Source organism: Scleropages formosus, chromosome 14, assembly GCF_900964775.1.
Source record: "Scleropages formosus chromosome 14, fSclFor1.1, whole genome shotgun sequence".
Taxonomy (NCBI): domain Eukaryota; kingdom Metazoa; phylum Chordata; class Actinopteri; order Osteoglossiformes; family Osteoglossidae; genus Scleropages; species Scleropages formosus.
In genome coordinates this window covers 2587781-2607083 of record NC_041819.1, presented here as the reverse complement: position 1 = coordinate 2607083, position 19303 = coordinate 2587781, and the positions used below count along the sequence as shown (strand labels likewise).

Sequence of the window (19303 nt, the reverse complement as noted above, 5' to 3'; positions counted from 1 at the left end):
GTTCAACTGGTGTATGGATGAGTGACCCATTGCAAGTAGTGTATCTAGCAGCGAAGTCACCTTGGTGAATAAGGTGTGTGGACAGATAACACTATGTAGAGTTCAGTGGAAGTTGCTTTGGGGGAAAAAAAGGATCTGCTAAATAAATGTAGGGGGGCGCAGTGGGATTGGCCAGGTCCTGTTCTCTAGCGGGCCTGGGGTTCCAGTCCCACTTAGGGTGCTTTGTGATGGCCTGGTGTCCCGTCCCCCTCCTGCCTTATGCCCTATGTTGCCAGAATAGGTTCCAGCTCGCCATGACTCTGCTTGGGATAAGCGGCTTCAGCCACTGTGTGTGTAAATAAATGTAACGTTTTTTGTGATTATGGTACAGAAAGAATAATGTGCAATGAGATCTATGTCAACATTTCTTTATCAAAGTTATTAATTTTTTGAGTTGTTACAGTACGTTAACTGCCCAACTACATTGTCTGTCAGTGCTATTTTTGGGTCCTCTAACTTCTATTTTTTTCACCTTAATAAATTTCAGGAATATAAGCACAAGAGCTCTGCATGTCTCCTGCTCTTTTATACAGACGTAGAGTTTACATGCCTGCATGTAAACAGGTGACACTGCAGGTAAGTCTGGAGCTTCACACCTCCTGGGCTATGGTTTCAGAGTTGGATTCTAATATGACTGAGTGGAGTTTGCATGTTTGTGGTGGTTTCCTTGCACTATTCCTTCCAAAGGCATGTACAGAAGAAGGTAATGGTGAACCACTTCCAAACACTTCCTATTGTCAAAAGCAAGCAAGTGGGTACCAGGAGTCAGCTTTGGCATGGTGGCACTTTCCGACCCAAGGCATTATTATACACAGCTACAAATATGTACAATTACTTGTTTTACAATAGGAAGCAGATACTCTGGGAAGTCCATTGAGACAAAGATCTGCTTCTTGTGTTAAAGGTGGATTATGTTTTCATCTAATCATGTACCACAGTTTTTATTTCATTTCATTTGTTTCTTATGTATAAGACTGTTTTGTGGGTATGTTGATTTCAGCCCCATGAACTTTGAACATAATCCGAATGAGAACTCAGACTTAAAACATTATGTTCTACTTTCCAGTGTCATTTACGATAATTAAAACCAATACAAATGGCACAAATTTGCAAAGTGCTAGCATTGTCCAAATGAGTGAATCAATTAATTCAAGTGATGCTTATTCATATTAATATTGTTGAGCAATTCACTCTCATGTTTTTTAAGCTTCCACTTTATACATTACACATGCCTCATTCGTGTGCCTCATGCCAGTCACTGTGATAATTAGAGCAATTTGAGTAATTGATCCATGATTCATTTTGTAACAATGGCACTGCAATGGAGTTGACTGTACGATTTGTAAACCCTTTAAATTTCTCTGGATAAAAGCATTTGTGAAATATATAAATAATAAAAGTAATAATGGGCCTAATAATTTTGCAATTCTTCTCTCAAATATTGTCATACATTTTCTGTCTGTTTTTGGCTTCGCTTTTCAAAGAACTTGTCAATAAAGTTACATTTCCTGCAATACATGAGTATCATTTGTGCTTTGGGGTAAAATGTAGGCTCTGTGCAGGATGAAGAAGTCGTTCTTGATCGGTCATTCTGTGTTAAGTACTATTTTCTGTTGTTCAACATAAACAAAATTAGATTGTGTCCTTAATTAATTAAGCACTTACTCAGCTTGTTATTTCGAGAAACATGGCCTTTTGGGCCAAGCAATGAACTAATTACTTTAAAATAATTAAGAAGGAATTAGTGCTACACTGCTAATACTAATGTAAGATACTGAGTTCAGTTTAGGGCCGCTGGCACTTGTTTAAAGGAAAACAGAGCCTTTGCAGGAGATTTATAAAACTTTATTTTTAAACTTCATCTTTATAAAACTGGTGCACTTGATACCTTGGGCTAGTGCATGATACTGTTCACACTCACTCCACTCCCTTCTAGATGGGTCAGGGATGAACTAATATTTTCACTGCAATAAATAATTTGTGACAGTAGAAACAATACCTTATGATACAATACAAAATATTACATATGGAAATAATGGAAGCTCAGGTTAAATGTCTCACGGTAACTGCACATTGTGCCCAATAAAGCCAAAAAGCCCACTAAAACATCTGTGAAACTGCAGTGATAATGTAGTGGTTAGAGCTTCTCACTTTGGACTCCACTGTCCCAGGTTTGCATCCCACCTCATGCTGTACTACCCTTGAGCAAGCTATTTATTATAAAATTGTTCTAGTGAAAAAATTGCCCATTTTTCTAAATGGGTCTACAGTTATGGGTAACTTAACATTGTAAGTCACTTTGGAGAAAAGCATCAGCTAAATGAATAAATGTAAATGAAATGACAGCATTTCATGCACTCAGAGGCTGTGCTCCCTTTACACATGCATAGTAACTAAACTGCGGTCTAGGAGAGAGAGCTGCATCCTTGTGCTCTGATAGTCATTTGTTTAAATATCACTCCTGTTCTTGTATTCTTGATCAAATCAGTAAGAATGCCCTGCTGGATAAATTGATAAATCATTGTAAATTCAGTTGTGCAGCTTTAGAAGCCACTTTGGACAAAGGTGTCAGAAAAAAAAAAATCTTAATATCAATTTCTGAAATAAATTCGGTTGTCTCCGTTTCAAACGCATACATATCTTTATTTTGTTGAGCGTTACCGGCCTTTTATTAGTTAAAAAAAATGATGGAAATAATGGAATCCTTACGTGTGACAAATGTAGTGTTACGCTAGTTTTCCAGCTCGGGTTTCGCTGTCCAAGGTGCTGAATGTCGCTCAACTCGGACAGCAGCTGCCCGCCTTAAATTCGCTGACTTCTGATGCCTCTGTCTGCTCTCCCCATTGGACGCCGTTTCACGGCTCGCCGGTTCCATTGGCTGATAGGGGTTTAGTTACATTTTTTTCCACGTTATATGGTCGTGAGGTCATTGGGTGTTTTTTAACGCGCGAACTGCCATTGGCTTTCTTTTACTTACGGCTGATAAGTGGTTTTAATTTGCGAGAGCGTGCGGCTTCTTTCCTGGCGAATTTGCTGCGCGTGGCGCATCACCAGTCTGCACCGACCGGCGATGCTGTGCGGATCGGAGCGTGCTGCGGCGCGCGACACTTTCACAGCCTTCCTCCCGACACGAGAGCTCTCCACGGCCGTTCGGCTGCAGCACTTGCCGCGAGTTTCATCTGAAAACACAGGTAACACGGACAGCAATTCGACTTGCCCGGCCAGCCTTGCAATGCGACGCCAAGCGCCGTGAATAACATTTTCGGTGATTCCACGTCGGACTTTTGAGGATTGATCCTTCGGCTGGAGCCACACAATCGCCCCTCTGTTGCGCGCGCACGCTGGATTTTAAATTAACGGGACGGAGGAAGGCGGCATGTCGGAGATGAAAGAAGTTTGTGCTTTCTATGCTGGATGCGCGAAGCGGAGTGCACGATGAAGGGGAATTTGTTTGCATAACGCATTCTTCGAGGTGCCCGCGCGGGATGTTGAACGACTCGCTCCAGGTGTGAGATCCCGACCCACGGACAAAGAGCGGGATAAGTAACGCGCGAACTGCGTTGATTTCTTGATCGGCTGCTTGAGTAAATGTGAAAAGTACAGTGCGATTCGATGCAACTTGTGCTCGACACTGAACATCTTCGACGCGAGTGCCTTGGGGACGGGGACATGAACAGGGGCCGGAAAGATCAGATTTCTGACTACATGATGATCAGAAACTGATTAGGACTCGTTCTTGTATTTCTGTTCAAATTAACTTGGACTGCGGAAGGGACAGAATGACACGTAGTTTATACTTAAGTTGTTAGAGAGATTTCCCTTTATTCTTTGACACTGATGGCATGAAGAAGACCCTCTGTTAACATGGATGATAGATCCAACAAAATTATCCTGGTTCCCGTATTAGCTGTTCTTTTCGTCATGATCGGGTATCAGTACATTTGCCCTGCTGGGGGTAACTCTTGCCCGCTCAGGACAGGGGAGAAGTTGCGGGGTGTGAGTCCTCCGTCCGTCGACTATTCCTCGGCTGAGGATTTGTACAGGGATCAGGAGCTGGAGGATGACTATCCTCCCAGATTCGTCCCCAAGTTCAACTTCACCGAGAGGGACCTGGAGCGCCACGTGGACTTCGACATCCGAGGCGACGACGTCATCGTGTTCCTGCACATCCAGAAGACCGGCGGTACCACGTTCGGGAGACACCTGGTCCGGAACATCCGCCTCGAGAAGCCGTGCGACTGCAAGCCGGGTCAGAAGAAGTGCACGTGCTACCGGCCCGGCAAAGAGGAGTCCTGGCTCTTCTCGCGCTTCTCCACAGGCTGGAGCTGCGGACTGCACGCGGACTGGACCGAGCTCACCAACTGCGTGCCTGACGTCATGGAGAAGAGACAGGCCGCGCGGAGCCGCAGGTGAGGAGACTCGGCGCGAGACGTCCCGCGGTAGCGGCCGCCTGTGGTAACGATAGCCGGTTTTCCGGTTTTTACGTGTTCATCCAGGTTTCGGTAGGGACTTTTAAAGACAACATTTCTCCTCAGAAAGTGTTTGAAACATAAAGATATTTGCGCTGATGAAGAAAGCTTATTTAAAATTAAGCTAAAAAAAAACACCACAGTTGGTGGTATCTGAGCCAGGCTCAAGTTCCAAAAAATGCAAAGAAAATAATAGCCTAACAGACTGGTTATAGGTAGGTTCTGTATCTACCAAAAAAAAAAAAAAAAAAAAAAAAAACAAATTTTCTTCTCGTGAGAAACTTTTAAGGCTACTATATTCTATCAGTTAGGAGTAGCAAAACTCCAATTAGTCCCCGCCATAGTAATTCGCTACATGGAAACCCTGACCCAAAGTTCACGGAAGGATTCCTACATGAACCTACTTGAACATGTTTTCATTAATTACACAGGCTACCTTTGGTGTAACACCAGAAAATAACTTAAGACTGATTAAAGTAAATTGGCTATAGGGTTTATAGAGTTCATGGTGTTGATGCGAGAAGCATCTCTCTTAGTGTTCAGTTATCTCTCAGAGCTGATTTAGTACAGATTGTTTTGCCATATAGATATGTTCCTGGAAATTAAGTTTTTGTAACTGAAGTAATATTTGGGCCTGTTTAAAACTGCAAAATTGTTCTGTATTATAAGAAACACAGTGCAACACATGGGTGGAAGTTATCCAAGTCCAAAGAAACGTAACAGGAGACAGGAGACAGAACTAACTGTCCCAGGTGAAATGCACAGGAATAAATGAAAACTAAAGGTATGCTAAAATAGCTTAATTTACCCCAAAACTGAAATACTTTCAAAAGAAAACTGGAAAAGTTCTGTTTCATTTTCCATTACTTTGAATCTTTTAATATGTCTGGGTATGTTCTGTAGCAGTGTTTTGATATTGTGTTAAAACAAGCGTTCCCTGAAAATGTTTGGCAACATTTTCTGATGAGAAGTTGTTGATGAAGAACAGAATTGTGTAGATGGTCCATCACACTGTCAGAGCTCCACCGGCAGTGGACGGGCTGGCTGCTGAGACGGGACGGGGGCCGGCACGCCCTGGCAGACTTGGCGGTTCGACTTGGCTTCGAAGAGTGGGTTTGCTGCAGGTGTCATTTCAAGGGCACTGTTCACGTGACAGCTAACGCGCCTCATAATGTTGGGTGATCTGAATGGAGAGAATGGGGGCCATTCAGGGAAAGGGAAGATGCTGAATGTTTTGCTTTGGCAGCACTGAGTGTATTCACCCATTTGACTGCCAAGGGAAGGCTAAATATTTTCCTTGCCTGGATTAATGCTTAGGCTCTGACAGGTTAATCTATCCAGGCTTGGCTTCACCTCCTACATTTTATGTTAATAATGAGAGTAATTATTCATTTTTAAATTCATATGAAAATCTTATTTGTTATAAATGGCAGTATAAATATAGTAAAAAGTAAGATGTACTACATATTGCTGAATCATGATCTCTCTGTTATCATTTAATTTTTGTTCTGTTGTAGATAATGCAGCCAGAAGTTAATTTGTGGTATTCAGCAATTCCCTTTAGTCAAGGCTGTCATTTATGATAAATAAGGAATAGTTTGCTTAATTTTAGGAATATTTTTACAATTTTTGCATGATTCAAATTCCAATGCATGGTAAATTATTAGATATGTTTGCACCTTCATATTTCTGCTTTCTGTAGTTGTTATCGGTTTAAAAGATATGTAGGTTAAGATTAAATGTTTTACCCTTTCATACAGCAAGATATTTTCAAGAGTGAAGTTCCCTCAGGTTTATCAACCATGAGTCTAAGGACAGAATTTAATCATATCAAAACTCAGGGTTAAAGAATTACCATTTCAAGAGGACTAACACCTGACACGCTTCATATTATCCACCCAAAAATGAAATGTGGCTTTTTGCTTAAAGCACGGTGTTTTAGAAGTGGTGTACCTTGGGCCTATCGCACGTTCTTTCTTATAGGTCCTAGCAGTGTTTTCTGTGTCCTAGCAGTGTAACACTTGCGTTTTTCCATTTGCACCTATTTTTCTAAAGCAGGCCTTTACTGTGATTGCTTTTGATGGTCACACCAATGGCTGGTGATTCTTGTGTCTTCTCCACAAAATTGTAGGTACATCAAAACTAGCATACATTTTTCATAATCACCTCTGGGACTGCTGCATACAAGCAGGGAATACTGGGTACAAATAAATAAATTTTGACAGGACTTGTTAGTGCACTTTAATGCATAGGATCACAACATGTGTTTCTTTCCTAAGCTGCATAGATGTTTTGAGTGCAGGATCAGCATGGTGGCTGTAACATTTTTCTTTTTTTACTTTTGTAACTAACTGAAATGATTACAGTTGCAAGGCATGTGTCGTCTTAATGCATTAGTTGTGGACCATGTTATTTCAGTACATTCAAGAGGTCAGCATGTTATTACTAAGATATATTGGAGTCCCTGATGCATGGAGCGAGATTCTATTTCCTGTCGGTTCTGGCGGTTTATTTTATGCAGTTGTGTTACAGTGTGTGAGCACCCATGTTGGGAATAAACATTCTATTTATTAAGCCTCTATAGAAAATCAAGAACAATTTACAGGTTTGGGTGTTGGAAGGAGGATCTCTCCAGTGTAGTAAATGCTGCTTTCCTGCTATGAAAATGTGTGACGAAGAGGAAGATGCTTTGTAGTACGTAATGTACCCCAAAACAAGCCGTGCAGGTCACTGCAGTGTGCCAGTATCAATAATGAGGCTCTCTCGTCTGGAAAGATGGGAAAATTGTTTTTGCTGCCAGATGATAAGGCTGTGATGCCACTTACAAATCTGGGATTTAAACACTTTACTGAAACTGTGCGTGTGAGTGTGTGTTTGTGCATGTGTGTTGGGTGTATGTACGTTGTTATGAGTGTGTCTTATGGGTGTGCATGTGTATGAAATATTATGGTATGGAAAACATATGAGTGTCTGCTCACCCTGGTTTCTCTCCCTTCCACCCCCACCCAATACTGGTGATCTTCATCTCTCTGCACAAGCCTTAGGTAAAGTGAATGTAGAAAGGGGCCTCTGTAGAGTTGCAGGACCAACTGGGAGAATCTGGCTCACTATGAAAGGTCAGACATATCAGAATGCATGAGAACTGTTCCTGTTTGGGGTCCTGTCCATATGTACTATTAGTCATGGTGCCATTGCAGACCATGCCAGGCCAACAGGAGATTCTGTGCTAGATCCACCATGCAGCCCCTTGAAGATACTAGCTAGAGATGCTGCAAAGGGCCAGGGCAGTGATCACCAAGAACAACTATAAAGGCCCTTAGAGAGACTGCATTTCTCTACTGAGTAGACTCTGGACAGACCAGCCTCAAAGCAAAATCACCCAGAACCCGTGTGGACAATATTGTGTTAACATGGAACTAAATGAAAAAGACGTAACTGCACTGCATTAAAGGCAACGCAGCAAGCAATTTTTGCATCATGCAAAGCTGGAATTGATTGGTAATAAGCCTGTTTTTGCCACCTGCTAATGAATTGTCTAATGAACAGCGCTTCGGCACAATTCAATAAAAAGGTCCCTAATTTTACTGTTACCCCCGCCTCCGTTAAGAGACATGACTGTTAAATAGCAGAGAGCTGGGAAAGAGAGAAGCACGCATACTGTGACTTGGTGTTTGAAGTCGAGCAGAGCTACAAAAAATGCAAATAATTCTTGGTGACCCATATTTTCTGCACAGCGGCGCCTGCCTGCAGCTAAAGGTAGTCTTGACTGATTAAACGGAAAACAACTGAAATGCATCATGTGAGGAGTTTGAGTAATGTAACATAATATGGAAACAGAAAAAATATATATTTAAAGCAGGAGATAGATCGTCAGTCATGTTTTCCTTTGTCCCGGGGTAACTATGAAGCTTTCATTTGTGCAGAATTCGTCAAGTAAGGTAACAGTACAGCATGACGCGCCGGTATTTTATTTGTGACTATACTGCCAATGTAGTAATCCTGTCCTGTTGTTAACATTTATTTGGGTTTGGTATAATGCTTAAGTTGCCCTGGATAAGAGTATTAACTAAATAAATAAAACGTATATGAAAATCTAAGGCCTATGAAATTTAGATTTACCACAACAAACAGCAAATCTGAAATTATGCAGAATATGAAGTGTGTTTCAGCAGTGATGGTGATTCCTGAATTGAAAAATAGCCAAGCTTTGTACAAATCGTCTAAGGGCATAAAAAGTCTGCTGTGCCAGATGAAACTGAAGGGTGCTGGAAGACATTCTGTAAGTTTAGAATGGCATACTCTTGTGGAATTCCCTCTGAGTTTCTCAACACTTCCTGCGCTGAAAAGGGAAGCCGTGTCGGTCAATGCGTGAGGCAGCAAGAGTGTACAAAGCAGTTCCTTCTTTATTTCTCTACACACTTTCATCCTCACCACCAACCCCACTGCCCCTGTTTTTCCACTGTAACTAGAGACAGATACAGCCAATTAAATCCAGTCTGTGTCAGTTGTTCAACGTCAGGCCTGATTCAGTCAGAATCAAGTTCCTCTGTTAAATAACAAAATGGATTTGCTCAGCAACCACAAGGCATACCTTCTGAACATAATTGAAGCATCTGCGAAATGAATAACTGTGGGCATATGTTCTGTCTCATAGCCTGAAGTCAGAATGATAAAAAATAGTCTCACAGTCTATAAAACATTACTGTGTTTCAGTCAGCTGGTTTCATGCATGTGCAGTTCTTCTTGCACACTTCCAGCCCCCCAGAGGTTGGCTGCAGTAGGTTCTAATGGAGTGATTTGCTCCAGCATAGCTCCCTCAGAGTCACCTTGATTGGCATAGCTTCAACAGATTCTACCCCAGTTGTTCGTTGTCTGGCGTCCTGCACTCGTCCGACCTAGTTGGGGGGCCCCAATCTCACTCTATGGAGTGCCAGGCGGAGATCTGCCGTCACGCCGACTTCCGAGACCAACACAATGTGAATAATTAGAGTAGGTAATTAATTTTCTGCCGCTGTGTGATACAGTAGAATGGTGTCCCATCTGTGGCTACGTCACCATTTTTCGCAGGGACATCGGCGCGGTTTTCTATGGCTATTTATATCCACATGACTTGTAGCTGATTCGCTTGGGAAGAGAAATAAAAGCCTTTGATTTAGCAGCTCAGGGTTTCTGGAGTTTAATATATTAATGACAGAGAAGTTCAGAAAGCAATTCATTTATGTGTTTCAAACTCTAGTAGTATATTTTCTCTAAGGTTTTGTTGCGACTTGTTAATGCTGTTTACATCATGATCTTGTTTCCTGAAAGTTAAAATTGAGTTCTCTCTTCTGTGTGGGCCTCCAATTTAATTTTATTCTTCCTTCATTTAAGTTTTCATACTGTTTTACACTACATAATAGGTCAAACGTATTTTGATAAACAAGAAGTAAAACTGACGTGAAGACAAGAGTCAAAAACTAGAGAAACAATGGGTTGAAAGAAGTAGTATAATGCTGTCGGAAAGCCTTTTGGGAACTGTAATGCTGACCTGCCCCGCTCATACTAAGGTCTGACTGAAAGTCCCTCCAGGAAAACTGCTACCTTGCTGTCCTGTGCCATTCATGAAGCCTTCTGCCAGCACCATGCAAAACTTATCCCCTGCACCCCCAAACATGCAGTATGGATGGATTCCTGACCTCCTAGATTCCAGGAGAGTCAGATTAACAAAGCACCTTCTGCTGCAGTGATAGCGACCAATTAGAAGCAACACGCTGCTGCTGTCGTGTTTAGGGCAGGACAATGTTCTCTATTGGATTTTTATCCTTTATGCACATTTGCAATGCCCTACACTCATTGCTCTCTGACATCCCACTGGATACACCTACAGCACATCTGGCCACACCTGTGTCATCTTCCTTACCTAATCTGCCTTGGTCCTGACATAGTGGCATGATGGTGGAGGAGTTGCACTAGTAACCTATTTGTTTTCTGGTTTAATTCACAGATGAGGCTATAATACACCTAAATTATATTATTGTGCCAATAAAATAACCAGTAAATAAACTGATAAAATTTTATCACTTTTCATAAAAGCATCTGATGAAAAATATAATGATTGTGATAATAAAAATAATAATAACAATATTTCTGTTGGTCTGGTTACCTGGTTTGTTCTCTGTGCTGAATTATAAGTGTTATTAGTCAGGGTTGACCTTGGCTTCCATTGTTTGCATGGAGTCCAGTACATGGCCTGTTTCTCTTTTGCATTACCGAGAACAGTGTGTGCACATGTGTCTGTATACGCTTTTTTTAAAAAAAATGTCTAAAAGGAGAAGCTGAGGTGCTGAACCTGTTATACAGAAGCAGCTCTTTTTTTCATTGAGCTGTGCACATTTGTGTTATTATTGCCTTTTAGACAGTATGCAATTTGTGAAATATGCTTACTCTCTTTCTTTAAAAAGCCCAGTGGTATAATTATGGTTTGCTTTGGTCTGCAATTGTTACAGTATATAGAAAAAACAAAGATCTGACGAATGCATAATACCTCATTAAAATTAAACACCTAATACCCACAGTGATGCTACTTTTCACGAAGGACTCGCACATAACTTATATACTTTAAGAATTGTTTTGATCTGTTTTAGCTTATGTGTATTTAGAGGTGCAAATAAGTTTGACAGTTTTTAAAGCGAAGGTACTACACCTTGTACACAACTGTAGTCAGTTAATATTTTTTTCAATTAACATAAATGCAATCTACACCGTTTTCACGGGTCCATTAGAAACATCATTACTGAGTATATTATGGTTGGGTAATGTTTAAATAAGAAAACTAGGATTTACATTTGGTGCGGCAGGTTCAGCCAGTGCCCGCTGTGTTGCAGGTCTGGGGTTTTTGAGTCTTGCGATGGACTGGTGTCCTGTCCTGAATGTGTCTCCTCCCCTTTTGGCCTTTTGCCCTGTGTTGCCGGGTAAGGCTCCAGTTCGCTGCAACTCTGCTCGGGATAAGCAGTGATAGATGGGTTCACAGTTTTCTTAGACCTCATACAAGGATAGTTGACCTAGTCACTGTCCTAATTGGACTTAATGCACCCGTCAATCCGAACCTTGAGCTCAACCCCCTCAAGCACCGATTCGGATTCGATGTTTACTGGACACCGAATCTTCACTGAGGAATTGTACAAACAAAATGAATCTTGACCTTTTCAAATGTTTTGAAAGATGAAATGTTGACAAACAAGGTTTACAAGGAAACAAATTCTCATCAAATCATGAACTAACGGTACTATAGACAACTCTTTGTACTCACTATAAAAGCAAATATTAGCATGTTCATGGAGGTCCTCAAGAATATTCTAGAAATAATGCACTATTATTGATTGAATATTTAGTAATGTATAAATTAAAAATATGCTAGTATTTCAAAAAAATTGTTTAAATTTGTAGTACAGTCAGGTACCTTGAAAATATCCACTTGAAGCAATAACAAATTTTTAGAAAAGATGCAAAGATGGCTACTGAGAGAAGGACAACTTTAAAAGTAGGTGAATCTTGACCTAACATATTTTATGGATTGGTGAATGACCAAAGAATGTTCACCTAATCTTGAGGGAGGACTAGTGAATAGAATATGAATCTTGGACTTATTTTTTCCCAAGAGAAGAGAATCCAAGTGAATGCTTGAGACGGGTGGGTTCAAGGTTCTGATTGACAGGTGCATATGTCTACAAATGAAAACTTCACTGTGGAGGATCATTAGTCCTCAGAATGGGCTTCAGACCCTCAGCATCTTCAATAGCCAAGAGCTTGGGTACCCTTGCATTCTTCACATTTAGAGGGAATCCATTGCCCATTGGAATAGATTATGTGTGTGTTGCCTGAGTGCACTTTTTGTACAATAAATTGTGAATTCGGAAAGTTGCGGCTATTGGCACAAAACCATCAACTGCAGAAATGCATGAAGACAGGAGCTAAGCAAGTTTTTTGACCACTAGAAATCTGCTCCATGTTACATTGAAACTCATTGTCAAATTGATGGTTTTTGTATACAGTATGTTCCACTGCTGTGTAGCATCAGTAAACATTTTCAAGTCCAATGTTCCTACTTAAAGGTTAATATAACAAGTGAACAATTTGAATGTACTTTAAAGTGATGAAAATTGTTTTTTTAGTTATGTTTGTGATTAGCTTTAAACACTCATTAGTACTGTATCATTAGTTTTCAAATCCTGTCTTTTTCACCAGTCATTCATCAACTTTCATTGGATTTACTGGTGAGGGTACCTGTACAAGGATACAAGGGTTCAAGGGTACAAGGGAACAAGGTTACATGAAGTAATGTTATAGCCTGGTGCATTCTGGTCTGCATTGCTCATGGATTTTTTTGAATTTGTTTAAAATGTATGCATATTGTCCTTTACAGAAAGATGAGTTTGAGTTAAATGTTCTTCACTTTACTTTTTATGCAATAACCTCAAGATCTGAAATACAAACTTTCAAACACAAAGCATGTCTGAGGGCAAGTAGTGATATAACAAGCCTTCCAATAAAGAATTCTGAGTTGATCTGTAATCTCCAGGTTTTATAAGGGAGATTAGACATCACGTGGTAAATTATTTTCATCAGAGGGGAGATTAGAATCCTGATTAATACCAAAATCTGTGGTTTCATACGAGTGGCGTGTTGCAGTGTGTCTCAAACCCCACACGTAGCTTATGTGATTTATTTTGTCCCTTTATTTGATGAAACAGCAGGGCTTTTAGAGATTAGAGATTTTTCCTAAGCAATATTAACAGCTGTGAAAATGAAGCAAGCTGTATTCTGCATTTTTTAAACTTAGTTTTTTCTAAAAAAGTCTGTAAGATTCATAATTGTGAAAGCCACTTTGTATAATCAGATGAGTTAGCCAAACAAGTGCACAGCTCATCTGATGCTGTCAAATAGTTGCTGGGAGAGCAAATATGTTTCCCTGATACACTGATTCAGCTCTTATTCAATGGTTCCATGATTAAGGAATGGGTTCTGGGCCCAGGTCTGTCTGGCTTTCTCCAATGTGTCAGCATCTCTAATTTATTGATCGGTGCACTGAAACTATTGATTTTATTTTCATATTTCACGACAACTATTGATGCAGTGGAAGTGCTTTGTTTCTGACAAAAGCTCCAACACCAAAGAAGTTAGCAAAGCTTCGCAGGTAAAATTGCCCCCATTAGAGTTTTCATTAAGTAGCATATTCCAAAAATAAGAGGCAATGTTACCTTGTAAATTTAGCATAATTTAGTCTATGTTTGGTATAAAACACCTTGAGTCAAGTTAGTCTTGCTTTTATAAAGCCATTTATTTAGCTTTATGATTTTTAAACAAGCTTTTGCTTGGCTGCTGTACAAAAATCCTTTTGCAAGAAGCTGTAATATTAGTATGTGTACGACTAATTCCTGACTGCCACTGCCAAATGTATAAAAATTCTCCTCCGCTAAATGTTCTGTTTGTCTGATAAAATGTGTTTTATAGCATATATTTGTAGTCAGTTGCTATGGTCTTGCCTTAAAAGAAATTTCACTTCATTTTCACTGTAGTCAGGATTGCAGTGTACAGTGTTCATCTTTTCCAATTGTAGCATAGATGGAAATAAGTTACCTTCAAGTTAGAACTTTGAAGTGACTGAATCCATTTCATAATAGAAGGCTTCATAACAAATTTTTACAATTTTTGTGTGTATGTACACAACGTAGCAGTAAAGTCAGCTTGGTTGAAAGGTTTGTGAAGAAATTAGATTTTGGTACCTGAAGTAAGAAGGTTTCCATGGTTGTAATTTTTTCACAAAGGGAAAAGGTTTCTGTGCATTGTAATGAAATATAAAACTGATTAAGTAATAAGGATCATTTAGTGGCATGTAAACCAAATGTGAAGGCATTATGGCAATCCCAAAAGGCATGATAACAACTAACGCATTAAAGTTTGCAGTAATGTTGTCAAAGAATATAATTCCTTGCAAAGTGCAAAAAAAGATACAACTGACAATTGACATTTCGTTTGTATTGTTAGCTCTCCTGTTATCTGCCAGTGATGCGGTTTGTAGCTCTGAAACAGATGTGAATGCATTGTTATTGGAGTACTTGCAGAATCGATGGCCTTTCTGATAGATTTGTTTGTGACTTGGAGAAAGGCCACGCAAACAGCTCTCCTATCCGAGAGACTGACATTTGCTTATCTCTGAGACGCGCTGAGAGAACAGCAAGGCTGCAGATAGCTTGCATTCGAGAAAATCCCATAAGAAGTTTAACTCATTCTCCATATCTCAGAACAATAATCCAAAAGCCTCCAGCATAAAGTCTGATGTATGTAACATCTCAGAAGGGATATGAATTAGAAACCATGTTGATTGAAATCAGTTTGTGTGCCAAATTAATTTTGTTGAAAGCATTGGTGCATGAATTATGTGGTCTATGCTTTAAATGGCTCAATACTGAAGGTTACAGATTGATTCTAAAACTTTCTTTTAGAAAAGTGTCCATTGAGAAGTGAAGCTCTTTGTGAAGTTTGTTACATGTATTCATTTAGCTGATGCTTTTGTTTAAAGCAACTTACAGTGTTAAAGTTACAATTATTACATATACACTCATTTATGCAGCTGGGTAATTTTACAGGAGCAATTTAGAGTAACGTTGTTCAAGGGTACTTTAGCTGGAGGTGGGGATCAAACCTGCGACCTTTGGATCCAAAGGCAACAGCAGCTCTATCCACTATGCTGCCAGCTGTCCCCATACCTATCATAACATCACTGTCACCTGCCTCATTAAATTAGGGAGGTGACAGTCCTGTAACACAGATGATTTTCAGGGGCTTCACTACTTTACAGCCATAAGTAACGTCATTCTACTGACTTTGTGGGTGTGGAGTTTCAGTGATGCAGTGTATCTGATGAAGTGGAAACAGCCATGAATCTGGAAGAGCTAGGATTTCTTTAAAAGTTTGTTTTTCCCTTTTTTAAATTGTTACAAGTTATGTCATCACACTAAATTTAGGTCATAAATGGAGGGCTGTTGTAGCAGCCACTTTTCAAAGTGTTATTTTTTTCTTTCCCGTTGTCAGAATTTTGAAAGGACTTTGAATGGACTGCTTCAAATGGTCAGATAATTTTTATTATGGCTTGTATTTTTTCTAATTGATGCTTGAACATCAGTTTTGTGCTCAATTCATCCCTTGTAGGAAAGTAAAAGTGCCTGGTTTTCATTAACAGACATATGCACTACGTTTCTCTGTCAAGTTCTGTGAGACTTTTATTGTTGACTCCTGGGTTGGAAGCACGGTGTAAATGTTACATTGGTATGGAAAGGAAAATCCCAAGAAGCTGAATCTAAGCAACATTTTCCGAACCAAAGAAGAAAACAAAGGGAAAGATACATTAGGATGGGAATGGAAAGTGTGTAATCCAGGGCTCCTATAAATTCTAAGTATTTTGATCCAGTTTATGTGCCCCATAATGCAATGGGGAGCCCTCAAGTCAATAAACATTATTAGACCTTTAGTGGAAAATCCTCAGTGAATCCTTGCTTCAGCTGCATTCTTGTTGTGATAAGCTGGAGTGATCCTCGCCAGCTATGTGTTTGCAAGGTGATTGTTTATTGCACTAACCAATATATAGCCATATAGATGTATGTATATGAAATCAGCAGAATAAAATTTCGTCCACTGTGTGGAAGTCTGCTGTGAACTCTCTGCTCAAGTGTTCACATTTTCCTTAATTTTTTAGTATACAAGCACCTTTCAAAAGACTGGCTCACACTTAGAAGGTTCATAGCTGATCTAGCTTAGCAGATTCTAATGTAGAATCATGAAAATATCTTTGTCGTTAATTTCATTTTCACTTTACTTTCACTTTAATTTAATTGGTGGAACATACTTTCCTAAGTGAACATTTCCATTTATTCATTTAGCAGATGCTTTTCTCCGAAGTGACATACCTCTCAGAGAAAAATACGAGTGCATTACATCAATAGAAGGAGAGATTTGGATGCACACGCGATTCTAGATTACAGTCAATTTGTCACATTCTACCATATGAACCACTATACATCACACGAGTAGCTGCATAAAGTTTTATCCATTATTCAACAATTTCTTTAAAAAAAGATGAACCATAAACACATGTTTATCATGTATAGGAAGGATAAATTAATTACCACACACACACTGGCTGTAGCCACTCGATCCGAGCTGGGTCGCGGCAAACCGGAGTCTAACCCAGCAACACAGGGCACAAGGCTGGAGGGGGAGGGGACACAGCCAGGATGGGAAGTTAATTATTTTATTTATCTAACACTTTTCTCCAAAGCATCTTATGATGTTAAACCACCTACAATTATTTGCCTGTTTATATAGCTGGGTAATTTTACTGGACCAATTTAGGGTAAACCTTTGCTCAAGGGTACTGTAGTAGTTTGTGAGATTTGAACCTATGACCTTCAGAAAAAGAGGCAACAGCTCTGTCCACTGTGTTAGGAGCCCCCAATCCTGAAGTTGCTTAGTTTAAAATCAAGCTTTTTAATGTTATAAACCACCTAGCAATTTTAACATCTGCAATATGCAGTTTAATAAACCTTTGGCTAGGCTGTTAAGTAAATTACAACTCATAGAAACCACTCACATGGTTTCCAAGGCAAGGGAGGAAAAGACATAGTGTACCAGCACCTTCTTCCATGCATGTCTGGAAGGAGAAACATATCAACCCCATGCCCAACAAGCAGCACAGGAATTATTAGGCATCAACTTAACCTAATACACACACACACACACACACACACACACACACAGAGTCTGAAACCGCTTATCCCAAGCTGGGTCGCTGTAAACCAGAGCCTAACCTGACAACACAGGGCGCAAGGCTGGAGGGGGAGGGGACACACCCAGGATGGGACGCCAGTCCTCCGCAAGGCACCCCAACAAGGGCTCAAACCCCAGACCGGCCAAAGAGTGGGACTCGGCCAAGCCCGCTGCTTCACCACGGCCCCACATTGTTATTATAATAAAATTTACATTTTAAAAGGATATTATTATATTAACTGTTATTTAGTCGATTCTTTTGTTCACGGTGGCTTTGAACCATCTGTTTGAACCAACTACTTACCCATTTAGGTAGCTGGGTAATTTTGTAGTGGAGTTGTTGAGGATAAGTACTCTATACGAGAATGGCAGTGAGGACTGAAAGCAAGGACATAGAGTCGTAAAGCTGCAGCTCTCACCTCTTCGCTATCCATAGCCCTGGTTAATAAGTCTAATGCTGGAATGTGATTCCAGATACAGGGAGGCACGGTGGTGCAGTGGCGCAGTGGGTTGGACCACGGTCCTGCTCTCTGGTGGGTCTGGGGTTCGAGTTCCGCTTGGGGTGCCTTGCATCAGGCTAGCGTCCTGTCCTGGGTGTGTCCCCTCCCCCTCCAGCTTTCCGCCCTGAGTTGCCGGGTTAGGCTCCGGTTTCCCGCAACCCCGTATGGGACAAGTGGTTCTGAAAGTGTGTGATTCCAGATGTCAGCTGTTTGCTTCCCTGTGAAGATGAAAAGTCAAGTGCTCTAGTAGCCTTTAAACAGTCAGGGTATCCTTTTAAAATGAAGAGAAATGCAGCATTTTGTATTACCTTAAAGGAATGTTTTATTAACAATTTCTCTCCTTTATCACTATACCAGTTAATAGCTACAAATCCCTGTCCAGGTGTTTACCGTCCTCACAGTGATGGAGCTTCTAAATTCCATTGTATTCTTTTGAGCTTCATCACAGTTTCTTCATTTTTGCATTTTGCTGTTCCTTCTTGTTGAAAAAAAACTGTGTGTTTATTGACTAAGGACATGTGCATGTTCGCTGTTTTAGTTTGTAAAGAATTCATTCATCACTAATTTAAATTGCCAAGGGCTGGAATCAATTTGCAAAATAAACCATCTTTTTGTATTGCATTTTCAAATTTTTTTTTAACTAAAATCCATGGTTGAATTATGTTTCCCTTTAGTTTTTACTGAAATACAAACAATAACTGAACACTACCAGGTGAACAATAGAATGTTACAGAAAGGTATTTCAGTTGACTTTTAGATGCTTGACATATAAGTATCTCTTCATAACCACCATCCAGTCTGAGTTCAGAGGCCCTGCAAACTGTAACTATAATATAATATAGTACTATATTATATCATATACTGATATACTGATTATGCAAGTGGTTACTATAATACATGCTTTTTACAAACAGTGGTTGCATAAAAGAAGTAACCTGAGAATTCATAATGAAGCTTAGGTTACATTCTATATGGAAAATCGGCAAGATAATGGCTAATATATTACATAAGTTTTTATTCATCATACTGGACAACTATACATTGGCTTGTAATGAACAGGAAATGCAGTGTTGATTGTTCTGGACTGTTCCAGGGTAGCAGCCTTTTACCCTCATTTATGCTGATATATTAGCACAACTTTTCATTTAGTGTGTCCTAATGATTTCCAGCCTGCAGAACTATAGAGACACAAACCTATGGCTTTCAGGCATATAATTCATTAATTTTCCAAAATTGCTTATCCTGATGAGGGTCACACTGGCAAAAGTCTGAGTAGTGAAGACATAGACTCTTTCTGTGGTGAAAGCCTCCAGAATCCCCAACCGTTCCCAGGGCAGACAAAGGATATATTCTCCCCTGCATGTCCTGGGTCTGCTATGCTGCTCCCTTCAAATAGTGTGTGCCAAGCACACCTCCCTATAAATGGGCATCCATACTAGATACCCAGCTAACTCCAGAAAAGCCAAATGTCCTCCCTGATCGCTGAGGTTCTCA

The 19303-nt window shown here is 40.1% G+C and overlaps 1 protein-coding gene across 1 annotated transcript in view; it reads left to right on the top strand.

Moving 5' to 3' along the window:
- Nucleotides 1–3894: 3894 nt before the first annotated feature.
- Nucleotides 3895–19303, top strand: part of LOC108942683 (heparan-sulfate 6-O-sulfotransferase 3-B-like) — a 96119-nt gene continuing 80710 nt past the window's right edge. Inside the window, exon 1 of the mRNA XM_018766144.2 lies at nucleotides 3895–4448. Coding sequence (XP_018621660.1) covers nucleotides 3904–4448 — 545 coding nt within the window. The 5' untranslated portion in view covers nucleotides 3895–3903. The remainder of the gene's footprint in view (nucleotides 4449–19303) is intronic.